Here is a 13,424-nt window from a genome sequence, read left to right on the forward strand (position 1 = left end):
ATTTTTTTTGCTATGATTGCTCGTTTAATTTCTGTTCGTTTTGGGTTTCATTTATTCTTTAATATTAATTTATGGTCGTTTTGAGTTTGAATTTTAACAGGTATTTGTATCTCCTGAGGTTAAGTTTAAAATGGCCTTTACTTTTCTTTGAAAAACTTATATTTCGGAAAGTTTTTTTTTAATTAATTATTGGAAAAGGGGGTATGTTTTATCCCAGGAGTCTGCATAGGCTGAGGGTATTAAAGTGGAACTTTCAAGGTATGTTGAAGAAAATTTTGAACTAAATCAAAAGACATACAGGTCGTCAAAAGGCCGTATTTGCAATGTTTCAGGAATGGCAAAGGGTTTTAAGTGGAAACTTTCAGGGCATGTTGAGGGGGATATTAAACTAAATCAAACGACACTATTTGCATCTAGGGTGTCAAAATAGTGCTTCTACAATATCTCTGAAACAATTAAGGGTAATATTTTTGAGCTATCAAGGAATGCAGGAGAGTATTTTGAACTAAATCAAAAGACATTATCTTTATCCAGGTTGTGAAATGGGTGCCTACAATATCTCAGGGAACAACTAACAGAACTAAGTTCAGACTTTAATTGAATGTTGAGGGAGATGCTGAAATAAATCAAACGATCCCGTATACAATCAAGTGGTCAAAAAGGCGTATCTACAATATATCAGGAACAGCTAATTGTATTAAATGGAAACTTTCAGTATATGTTGGTGGGTACTTTGAACTCAATCAACAGTTACTAGGTGCATCCATATTGTCAAAAAGGGTTGTCTGCAATATTTCAGGAGTTAAGGGTATTATGTAGAGACATTCAATGCAAGTTGGAGTAATTCAAAAGACGTTATGTGCCCCATAATATCAAAAGGGTGTATCTGTAATATCTCAGGAACAGCAAAAGGCATTAAATTGAAACTTTCACGGAATGTTGAGGGGGGTGTTGAGCTTAACCGAAAGACACTATATGCATCCTATTTGTCCAAAAGGTTTATCTGCAATATCTCAGGAACAGCTAAAAGAATTAGGTTGATACTTTCAGGGAATGTTAAGAAGGGCATTGAACTAAATCGACTGTCTGCATCAAAGTCATCAAAATGGTATATCTGTAATATCTCAGGAATTACTAAGGGTACTAAGTTGAAACTTTCAGGGAATGCTGAGGGGCTGTTGAAAAATATCCAAAGGCATTATTCGCATCCATCTTGTCAAAAGGGCGTATCCGCAATATTTTTCAAGCAGCTAAGGGCATTCAATTGAAAATTTTTGGACACATTGAGGGGAGTGTTGAATTCAATAAAAAAGACTCTTAATTGCATCCAGGTTGTCAAAAGAGTATATCTGCAATATTTCAGGAATGACTATGGGTATTAAGTTTAGACTTTCAGGTTATGTTGAACTAAATCAAAAGAAGCTATCTGCACCAAAGCTCTCAAAATGACATATCTGCAGTATCTCAAGATCAGCTAAGGTTGCTAAGTTAGCTTTCAGGGAATGTTGAGGGAGCTGTTGAACTAGATTCAAAGACATTGTGTGCATTCATGCTGTCGAAGGGTATGTGTGTGTATCTGTAGTATTTCAGGAACAGTTCAGAGCACAGTTCATATAATTATCCAGTAAGCTTATCGCAGATCATTTCTGGTCTTCATTCTCGGTACGAACAAAAAGCTCCTCCCACTTCTTTCTGCATTAGCGGGTTAGTCTGTTTCCGATTGTTTCCAACAAAGTGCATTATTCGTAATAGCGGGTTTCCATTTGTTTCCGATTAGATCACAGTCTGACTTGTCTACCCATGAAAAGATCTGATGCCGCCTATGTTTCTATCTGCAAAAACGTTCTCTGGAGTACTCGCACCTTGGTCCGGGTTTTTATAATGGGTGAGATAGGGAAAGATCATACTGGATAATTATATAAACTGTGGTTCAGAGTATGAAGTGGATAATTTCAGGGAATGTTGAAGGAGATAGTTAACTAAATCAAAGCACTAAGTCCACCCATGTTGTCAAATGGGCATGTATGCGGTATTTCAGGTGCAGCTAAAGACATAAGTTAATGGTTTAATGGATCCAGCCAAATGTTTCAGGGAGTATTGGATGGGAGATAAATTCGATTTTAAATTTGAACTTTTGAGGACAAGGGGAGCTTAACAAGGACAATAAATGTTTGAGGGAAAATGTATTTTTATCTATTCTTATTGTGAATTATCTTCTTTTATATGTTAGTCTGCTTAAAATTTCTGGCAATGAAGATATTATAATAACTATCAAATGATCGAGTTTGAAACTGTTTTGCTAATTTTTGTAGTCCCCTTTCTAAAAAGTTGCTTTTCTCTATTTGTATTCTATTAATAAAGGTCTTATTCACAAGCAGAATTTATCAACGTCATAGAGTAAGTAACCAGCTGGTAGAGTTGATAAAGAAGGTACATTGTTGATTTTATTGTGAAGGTGTTGCACTAATGATGAGGAAAGATTTCAAGATATTTTTTTGTGTATTTATGATTGGAAAAGATTTCAAAGTACATTTAGTTAAGATAAGATAAATTGACTTCTAAAGCTTCTACATTTATCTGTAGCTTAGGAGCCACAAGTTTTTTAACCTTTAAATTGGCTTCTACATTTATCTGTAGCTTAGCAGTCAATGAAGTTTTTTTTTTAACCTAAAAATTGGCTCCTACATTCAGCTGTAGCTTAGGAATCAATCAAGTTTTTTTAACCTTTAAATTGGCTTCTACATTTATCTGTAGCTTAGGAGTCAATAAAGTTTTTAACCTTTAAATTGGCTTCTACATTTATCTGTAGCTTAGAAGTCAATGAAGTTTTTTAACCTTTAAACTAGCTTCTACGTTTATCTGTAGCTTCGGAGTCAATCAAGTTTTAACCTTTAAATTGGGTTCTACATTTATCTGTAGCTTAGGAGTCAATCAAGTTTTTTAACCTTTAAATTGACTTCTACATTTATCTGTAGCTCAGGAGTCAATGAAGTTTTTTAACCTTTAAATTGTCTTCTACTTTTATCTGTAGCTTAGGAGTCAATTGAGTTTTTTTAACCTTTAAATTGGCTTCTACATTTATCTTTAGCTTAGGAGTCAATCAAGTTTTTTAACCTTTAAATTGGCTTCTGCATTTATCTGTAGCCTAGGAGTCAATCAAGTTTTCTAACCTTTAAATTGGTTTCTACATTTATCTGTAGCTTAGGAGTCCATAAAGTTTTTTAACCTTTAAATTGGCTTCTGCATTTATCTGTAGCTTAGGAGTCAATCAAGTTGTTTAACCTTTAAATTGGCTTCTACATTTATCTGTAGATTAGGAGTCAATCATGTTTTTTAACCTTTAAATTGGCTTCTACATTTATCTGTAGCTTAGGAGTCAATCAAGTTCTTTAACCTTTAAATTGGCTTCTACATTTATCTATAGCTTAGGAGTATACCAAGTTTTTTAACCTTTAAATTGGCTTCTACATTTATCTGTAGCTCAGGAGGCAATCAAGTTTTTTAACCACTAAATTAGCTTCTACATTTATCTGTAGCTTAGGAGTCAATCAAGTTTTTTAAGCTTTAAGTTTGCTTCTACATTTATCTGTAGCTTAGGAGTCAATCAAGTATTTTAACCTTTAAATTGGCTTCTACATTTATCTGTAGCTTAGGAGTCAATCAAGTTTTTTAACCTTAAAGCTAAAATAGATTACAACTTGCAAGTCGCCGTGCAAAAAGTGGGGTAGCATAGTAGCAATGCTACTTAGCAGTTTTCAAATCTATTGGCAGATTTTGTCTGAAAATACTGTTTTTACATATGAAAATGCTTTTTGGTCAAAGAAAAGCTGTCAAAACACAAGTTGTGCTGCTAAAGTGTCGGCAGCTTTTGAAATTCTGTCGAATTGTGTTAATTGCAGCTTTGGAACTTTTTCATATCTGCTTGCAAGTATTAAATATGAAAAAATAACTTTAATGTAAACATTTCAAAAATAAATCAATGTAGCCTTTTTGACAGTTATATGTTCATGTGTTTACATATTGAAAATATTTCATGGCACATTTTAGTTTAGAATTAGGTGAAAGGGTTCCTAAAAGTGACAGTTTGAGAGCTAATCAGGTGCGTTTATCCTAAAACTGAAAAATTCGAGATTTGCAAAAATTAAAGCTAAAACAGCTTCAATGCTTAAGTTTAAACAAAAATCTAAAAAGTAGTGTTAATCAATACGGCTTTTGACAGTTCAAAATATGTTATTAATTTCAGTTGTAGAATAATTATTCAAGAATGTCACTCGCTCGTCCAAAATCACCAAAACCCCCAACACCAAGGCGTGAAGAGGAATCAATTTGGGACAAATTCAGCACACTAGGAAGAAAGAAGAAAATTAAAGAAGGTACTTGTCACAAATTAAAAATCCAAGCATTAAACTTTAATAAAATCTAATACTAATTCGTCTTCTTTTATAGTGACTCTAACTTTAACTATAATCAAACTCCAAGAACTGAATTGAAACTTAAAGAAAATCCAATACTAATTCCTCTTTCTTCATAGTGAACGTTTCTTGTTGCATACTAAAACTAACTTGCATGTGCTCCTTCTGATATATATTTCATGAGTTTAGATCCAGGGACAAATTAATATCTAATGTATGAGGTAAACGGTACTTGTTTGATATAGCCCTGGCCTAATATTCTTCATCTAAGTAGAATCCGTTTCTCTGACGCTCAATCCTAATAAAATGTACCTAAGTATGATAAACATATAATACTTTAGAAACTAATTTGGGTTATATGTATGTAGATTGGGGAGGGGGGAGGGAGTAAAGTAGAGCAGGTCTATATGCCTGATGTGTTAGGTATAATTATTCTGCATATTATGAAGTAAAAACTGTTTTCCAACTTCACAATGTCTAGATACTTCACCCTCCCCCAATATACAAATATATAACCCAAATTATATATTTTCCATCTATTCTGTCACTTCTCTTTATCTTGTTTCACGCTAAGCTGAAAGAAACTAACGACAAAAACCGGTTCTGCAATGTGTCAATGGATGAACAACTTGAGTGGTTGGGGCTATATCATACAAGTATCAGGTAGCTGATACTAGCTGATACTCAGGAAGCCTGGGTAATAGTAAGGTGAAGAAGCTTCTTGAACAGTTGCATTCAAGTTGCCCTAAGTTAGTTAACTTTCAGGAATGGATCTACCTTGTACATTCCAAATTAGGTCCTGGAGAATATTTTCAACATCCTATCGAAACGTCTTCTCTCATTGAATGAATGGCTAGTCATTATCTTGGAAAGCTCTTATACTATAGGGTTGAAACCATCAGGAATAAACTTAAAGCCCTAAATAGGACCTAAGAAGGTTGTATCATGCTCCCACTTCTACCACTTCTTTACTTGTTAGGCTTGAAAGACTTCTTTGAGATAGGTCTAAGCTACTGATACCACTACTAACAACTCACTGGAGCACCAAGCCGCCTGAGGCCAGGAGCTACGCATGTTTTTCATCCCAATCCATTTAGTGCCTCTCTCTTTACACCCTCCCAGGAAGTTCCAATTTCCCTTAAATCTTTTTTACTTCCTCCCATTGATTTACATTTGACCCTAGATGATTGCCTAGCAAGGACGATCTCTAGTAATCTGTCATCATTCATCCGCAGAACGTATCCTAGCCATCCTAATAATTATCTTGCTGTAGCCCTGTAAAGTAGTATTCCAAACTTTTTAAGCTGTATCAATTTTCAGACAACTTGAAGTTTGACTTTAAATCCCGCTCAAGTCCTGGAAAGTAAGGATTACAGTGTGGGAGAAGGAGAACCTAACCATAACTTGGTATTCTTTTTCTTCTAGACTTCTTTCCGTTTAAGCAACCTGTCTTCATAGAATCCCTGGAGCCTTGTAAGAAGGGAAAGGATGAGGTAGCACCCTCCAGTTTCCAATTTGCCCCATATATCTCTTCTTGAAGGTTTCCATCTATCCATCTATGATAATTGGAACACAACTTGTCAAGAAGTATCTCAAAAGTGAAAGCCAACACTTTTACAGAAACAACAAAATTCCAGTTTGTTTCAGGCAAGAAACCATGAGTCAGTTTAATAGAAAAATGAAAATAAAAAACAATTAAATTTATACTACTACTACCAACAACTCACCGCTGCACCAAGCCGCCTGAGGCCAACACAGCTACGCACGCTCCTCCTCCATCCCAATATATTCAAAGCCTCCCTTTTTACATCCGCCCATGAAGTTCCCATTTCTTTTAAATCTTTCTTTATGACGTCTTCCCCAGACGAGGATGATCTGTTTTCTGTTTAGCCCTAGACGGTTGGCCGAAAAGGATAATCTTCCGCTACCTGTCATCCTTCATCCGCACAACTTACCCTGGCCATCTCAACCTTGCTTTCATTATAGCTCTAGAGAGTGGTATTGAACCACATTTTTGGTATAGCATATTGTTTGAAATACGGTCAGTCTGCCGGGTACCCAGAACAATCCTTAAGCAATTTATCTGGAAAACATCTAGCAAATCTTCATCCGCTTTTCGGAGCGCCTATGCTTCAGAGCCATATTTGACCACTGTCATCACTGTAGCTTCTAATGTTCTAATCTTGATTAGCAGACTTATCTTCCTATTCTTCCAAACTTTTTTTAACTGTGAAAAAACACCCTGAGCCTTGGCTATTCTACTTTTGACATCTTCACTGCTCCCACCATCTTTACTAATAATACTACCAAGGTAAGTGAAGCTGTCCACCTGATCAATCTTTTCATTACCCAACTTCACCTTTTCATCTTCACTTATTCCTAGCTATAGTGACTTACTCCTCTTAACATTAAATTCCTAACTATTTTTGCAACCTGAACTCGCAAAACCTCTAAAACTTCATTCATTTTGCTCACACTTTCATCTAGGATGCTTAAATCATCAGCATAATCTAAGCCCAAGAGACTTTTTCCTCCCCATATGATTCCGTTGTCTCTTATTGCCTTTCCTGTGCTCCTTAAAACAAAGTCCATCAAAATAATCCATATAAAGGGGGATAGAACACAACCCTGCTTAACTCCTGATTTAATAGAAAACCAGCTGCTAACCTCATTTCCTACCTTAACCGCAGCAGTGTTATTCTCGTACATGGCACTAATCACTTTAATGCATGGTATACCATACAAGGATAAAACCTTTACTAAAGCTCTTCTATCAACAGAATCGAACGCTTGCTCATAATCTATAAAACTGAGGACCAAAGGTGTTTGAAACTCAGGCACGTCTCAATTATTAACCTAAGAGTGAAAACTTGGTCGACACATCCTCTACCTTTTCTAAAACCACACTGTTCTTCTCTTAAAGCTTTGTCTACGGCATCTCTCAGTCTAAAAAGTGTCATATTACTAAGTAATTTACTACCTACAGAGACTAGACTAATCCCTCGATAATTACCACACTCACTTTTATCACCTTTCTTATAAAGTGGCTTAATTAAGGTTTTCCTAAAATCATTAGGTACTTCCTTTTTTTCAAAAATCATATTCATAATCTTCAGTAACTTATTTCTAACCTCAGAGCCACCGTATTTAAGAAACTCATTTACCACCCTATCAACACCTGGAGCCTTATTATTTTTTAGTCCTTTAGTACTGTTGCTAATTCCTCCTCACAAAACAAATCTTCCTTCACATCCAATGTATCACAAACTTTTTCATTTTCCTCTATATCTCTTCCTTCGACTCTATCTTGGTTAAGTAAATTCTCAAAATGTTCGGCCCATCTCTCTTTAGTTTTTTTCTTATCGCTAATTGCGGCCCCATTCCTGTCTTTAACTGGGTCAAGTCCGCATTGACTACTCCCTCTCAATTTGCTAACATGCCAGTACAATATTTTACTAATAATTAAATTTATAACTTAATTTTTTTTGATAACACATATTTACACTTTAGTATTAAACAACCTCACTAACTTGTTTAATTAGGTTCTGTCCCAACAATTTGTTATGCTTATTACTTTGAATCCCTATGATTTAGGGGGTGTCATATGGGGGTGGGGTTAGTTGGAGCTATACAACTATAACTAGTGTTGCAAAGGATTAAAAAGAAGCCAGTATCAGCATAATCTTCTTTTAAACGAAAGTGCCATTGTTTTAACCCCTTGTTAAACAAACTTAAAAAAATCTTTTTAATGCAATGTCAAATCTGAAAGGAGTATCATATTTTCTGAAAGGAATGTCATATTTAGAAGTGCAAAAAGTGCGAAAACTGTTGCAATTCAGTCAGTTTATTCTTAAATCTGAGCTGGGTTAGAACCTATCTTAGGTCAATAATGGGTAGAGACAGGCTAAGAGATCTGATGTTTAGTGAAGAAATGCTATAAAATTGTTAATCCTTGATGCATGTGTCTATCTTTGGGGTAGAATGAGAGCTCATCAGTTCTCAGTATTCTGTCAAAAACTGGTAACGCTTACTACTACTACTAACAACTCACCGCAGCACCAAGCCGCCTGAGGCCAACACAGCTACGCACGCTCCTCCTCCATCACAATCTATTCAAAGCCTCCCTTTTTACACCCAACCAGGAAGTTCCCATTTCCTTATAGTCTTTCTTTATGATGTCCTCCCACCCCAGACGAGGACGACCTGATTTTCGTTTAGCCCTTGACGGTTGTCCAAAAAGGACAATCTTCGGCAGTCTGTCATCCTTCATCCGTACAACGTGTACTATCCACCTCAACCTTTCTTTTATTATAGCCCTAGAGAGCGGTATTGAACCACATTTTTTGTACAGCCTATTGTTTGAAATATGGTCAGTCAGCTGGGTACCCAGAACAATCTGTAAGCAATTTCTCTGGAAAACATGTAGCACATCTTCATCCGCTTTTCGGAGCGCCCATGCTTCAGAGCCATATTTGACTATCGTCATCACTGTAGCTACTAACACTCTAATCTTGGCTTGTACACATCTTCCTATTCTTCCAAAAAAATTTTAATTGTGAAAAAACACCCAGAGCCTTGGCTGTTCTACTTTTGACGTCTTCACTGCTCCCACCATCATTACTAATAGTACTACCAAGGTAAGTGAAGCTGTCCACTTGATCAATCTTTTCTTTATCCAACGTCACCTTTTCATCTTCACTTATTCCTAGCCTTAGTGACTTTGTCTTCTTAACATTGATTTTCAAACCTATTCTAGCACCCTGACCTCACAAAACCTCTAAAAGTCCCTTCATTTTGCTCAAACTTTCATCTAGGATGTTTAAATCATCAGCATAATCTAAGTCCAGGAGACTTGTTCCTACCCATTTGATTTCTTGGCCTCCCATTGCCTTTCCTGTGTAACGCTTAGGCACCTTAGAAGTTCTGTTCAGTAGATGTATTTACTATAGGCCTGCAAGTTAATTAATCATGGAAAATTAAGGGCTCTGATTAGAGTAAGGAAGTCAATTCCTCAAGTCTGGCCAAAAATTGTCTGGGAATTTCTTTTTTTGACATCTGGGATATTACCTGAAATATGTTCATTATCTTAATCAGAATACAAAATTCATGGCAAATAGGCCTTCTAATAACCGACACATTATCCGGTTGGAATCTGCTATGCTCTTCAATTTTCATAGTAGGATTGCTAGTGTAGGTTCTGGATTTCCGTAAAGATGAATTTTTGAACTGTTTATTAGTTTATTTTTGCAGTTAGCTGAGTCAAAATAAGCCCTACCGAAAAGTAGAAATAAGCCCAGTAGAATTGGCAACCCTGCCCTCACATCCCTTCCATCTCTCGTCTTGCCCCTATATTTCGAAACTACATTCTTTTGGTATTTTCATTGGAAAATCTTTTTTAAGGTTCTCGTGGGTTTTCCCCAAGAAGGAAATATAGGGTAGGATACGTCTGCGCATCAAGAATAGAATATTGGAAGCTACAGTAATGACAGTGATCAGGTATCGTCTAGAAGCGTGGGCGGTCCAAAAAAAGGAGGATTTGCTAGATGTTTTCCAGAGAAATTGACTGGCTATCTCAAACAGTAAGCTGTACAAAAATGTGGGTCAATCCTACTTTCAAGGCATATAATGAGATAAAGTTTGAGATGGCTAGGACACGTTCTGCAGATGAAGGATGATAGATTGCCCAAGATTGTCCTTGTAGGGTAACTGTCTAGGGCCAAATGAAAAATGTGTCGGCCCCGAATGGGATGGGAGGATGTTGTATGGAAAGAGTTTAGAGAAATTGGAACTTCTTGGGGGAGTGTAAAGAGGGAGATTTCGAATAGATTGGGATGGAGGAGGAACGTGCGTAGCTCTGTTGGCCTCAGGCGGCTTGATGCTACAGTGAGTTGTTAGTAGTAGTGGTAGTTTACTCTAATTTTGTATATGAGAACACAGCTTGAGGAAGTGAGAGATTCAAAGCAACAAAATGCAGATGGTGCAGAAATGCCTTACCAACTGTTGATTGATTTTCAGTTGTAGTTTGTTCTTTCCTTTATAGGTAAGCAAACACAATAAAAAGAGAAAAGTTTCGAAAAGAGCTGGAAAGGCTTTTCGAATCGCCTATTTGGAGGGTCAAGATAGTGGCGTTTGTTTGTTCCAGATGATGGTTTTCTTGTAGCTACTGAAAGACACAAAATTTGTCACTTAAGCTTGAAAGTTGGAATTGACTCAAAAATATTGGTGATTTTTCCTTTAAGTTAAAATTAAATATTAGCGTATTCCTTTATTTTTTTTTACTAGGAATACTACTAGAAAATTTGAAGCTTATTTACTTTCTGAATAATCTTGAAAATTGATGGCTTCCTATTACTTCAAGAAGTGTACTTGTGAAACTTTTTTTTAAGTATATTATTTTTTTTCTAGTTCAAGAAGTAGAAGAAGAAGGAAAACATGCAATTGACACCCCTGGTGCCCCTGTTGTTCCAATTTGCCCACCTGAGGAGTACAATCTTGGTAAGTTTAACTACCCAAAATTGTTTATATCCTGCTATGTGTAAAAAAAAATAACACAAAAAACCTAGACTTTGGGCGATGAACATGTTGAGGCCATCTAATGTTCCATCTTATGGCCATCTAATGTTCCATATGATGGCCATCTGATGTTCCATGTGATGGCCATCTAATGAGGCCCTCTGAGATTTAATTTATAAAACATTAAGATATATTTATTAAAAGATAAAAAAATCTAAATTTCGCCAAAAAAAAAAAAAAAAAAAGTTTAAAATATTGCGTGAAACAATGGGTGACCATTCTGACCGAATATTCGAATTTGGCTTATAAACTTGTAGTAAAAGCAAAAAAACCCGCTGAGCCAAAAATTGTGTTTCTCTCTGTGTTTTTTTTTAGCTAAAAACTTAACCCCCTATGTGTTTCTTGAGACTTTAAGTGATGAACATGCCGAAGCCCTTTTTTGTGCCCACTTAAGATAGACGTTCCTAAGAACTTAAAACGCATTTATCATAAGATCCAAAACGCCTAAATTTTGCCAAAAAAAGTTAACTTAAAAACTTTCTGTGAAACTACTAGCCTACTTGTAGACAATTTCTCACTGCATATTTGAATTCAGCTTAAAAAAATTTATTAGTTTCCAAAAACCGAGTTTCTCTGCGTGTTTCTTGAGTCTGGAACTTGGTTTTCTTGACCAAAATGCTGTGTTTTCCCATACTTTTATTTTTGAAAGTTTATTATTGTTATTGTTTTATTGTTATTTATTATTGTGCTTTTTACATACTTTTATTATTGAAAGTTAGGACCTATCCCTGCTAGTAATATTTGAAACCTTCGTTCGCAGCTTAGAAGAAAGTTTTACTCTGCTGCAAAAGGAGCAATCGCACATTGATCTCCGATTATATTTGAATCTGATTTATTCAGTAGTAAAACAACATTTTTGTTTGTTTGGGTAAAGCTACTGTGCAGCTTAAGAACTATATTAGTTATATTAGCCTTCCAATTAACTATTAGTACAAGAGATGTGACGATGACGGTTTTTTTAATGGCGAAAACAGAAAATTTCGAAACAAAAACAGAAAATTTCGCGTATAGCGGAACTGCTATGATAAAAGAAAGTTTGATCGTCAACGGTTTAGATTGATTATTAAACATGATATTTTCCCCACATTTCTCATCTCTTAGTCCTTTTTGGAGAATTTTGAAAATGTCCGACTCGTAAAAACATGACAAAAATGCACATTAACATATTTTGATACGTTTTTTAAAGTTTTGTGTACCCCCCCCCAAAAAAAAAAACACTCGCCCGAAAAAAAAAATCTTGGCTACGGCCCTGATTTGGCATATAACAAATGTTGCATATTCCTCCTTCGTCTACCTCCATGGACAAGCAATATGTATATAACGTGTCAATACTCGGTTATTAACCCGGAGGAAGCGATCTTTGGTAACTATTCCTGGTTAGAACTCATCCCTGGGCTGTTGTCTTATAACAATAATACTGTTTGTTTTAAGTTAGGTTTCATCATCGTTTGAAGTAATTTGCTTTATCTTCATATTTATTTGAATATTAGAAGGGTATTGAGTTAATTTTTGGCTTTTGTATTTCTTTTTTTTTGTACTGGATCTGTTGTTGGTCTGATGGGTAATACAATCTTTCATTGATGATAGCGGTAATTAATTCTGATCTCTCATTTATTAAAAAAAACTAACTTTTATTTTCAAACTCTGTCTTTTAAAAAAATAAATGAGTAGGGAAAAATTGTTCTTTTTCTATTGATTATGAATGTTAAGATTGCGTATGGATTTTCTGAAACTTTTTTTTTTTGGTTTTCTTTTTTTTCAGGCAAAAAAAAAAATTCACAAAACCGTTGCACAAAATTTTGTTTTATATTCAAATTTAGCTGTAAAAATCAAATGAAAGTAATATATTTTAGTTCCTGATCAAAAAAAAAAAAAAATGTTCATCAGAATAATAAAAACAAGTTTCATTCAGAAACTTGAAGTTCTGAATGAATATTAGAAGGGTATTGAGTTAATTTTTGGCTTTTGCATTTCTTTTTTTTTGTACTGGATCTGTTGTTGGTCTGATGGGTAATACAATCTTTCATTGATGATCGCGGTAATTAATTCTGATCTCTCATTTATTAAAAAAAACTAACTTTTATTTTCAAACTCTGTCTTTTAAAAAAATAAATGAGTAGGGAAAAATTGTTCTTTTTCTATTGATTATGAATGTTAAGATTGCGTATGGATTTTCTGAAACTTTTTTTTGTTGGTTTTCTGTTTTTTCAGGCAAAAAAAAAACTTCACAAAACCGTTGCACAAAATTTGGTTTTATCTTCAAATTTAGCTGTAAAAATCCAATGAAATTCATATATTTTAGTTCCTGAGCAAAAAAAAAAAAAAATGTTCATCAGAATAATAAAAACAAGTTTCATTAAGAAACTTGAAGTTCTGAATGAAATGAGTTTCATTCAATGAGTTTCATTCATTGTTGGATTTCTGTTTTTTCAGGCAAAA

The 13,424-nt window shown here is 35.0% G+C and overlaps 1 protein-coding gene across 6 annotated transcripts in view; it reads left to right on the forward strand.

Annotated features, from left to right (window-relative positions):
- parvin (beta-parvin) overlaps positions 1 to 13,424 on the forward strand; it is a 110,247-nt gene that overhangs the window by 68,362 nt on the left and 28,461 nt on the right. For 3 of the 6 annotated variants that reach the window (XM_089089927.1, XM_089089930.1, XM_089089928.1), the window contains exons 2-3: positions 4,244 to 4,373; positions 10,818 to 10,907. In XM_089089927.1, coding sequence (XP_088946053.1) covers positions 4,265 to 4,373; positions 10,818 to 10,907 — 199 coding nt within the window. In that variant the 5' untranslated portion in view covers positions 4,244 to 4,264. Of the gene's footprint in view, positions 1 to 570; positions 725 to 4,243; positions 4,374 to 10,817; positions 10,908 to 13,424 lie in introns of those variants that run through there. The other 3 variants (XM_089089926.1, XM_089089931.1, XM_089089929.1) reach the window with 2 other exon arrangements.

Source organism: Artemia sp. Qi Xiang Cuo, chromosome 5, assembly GCF_049724085.1.
Source record: "Artemia sp. Qi Xiang Cuo chromosome 5, ASM4972408v1, whole genome shotgun sequence".
NCBI classification, from domain to species: Eukaryota; Metazoa; Arthropoda; class Branchiopoda; order Anostraca; family Artemiidae; genus Artemia; species Artemia sp. Qi Xiang Cuo.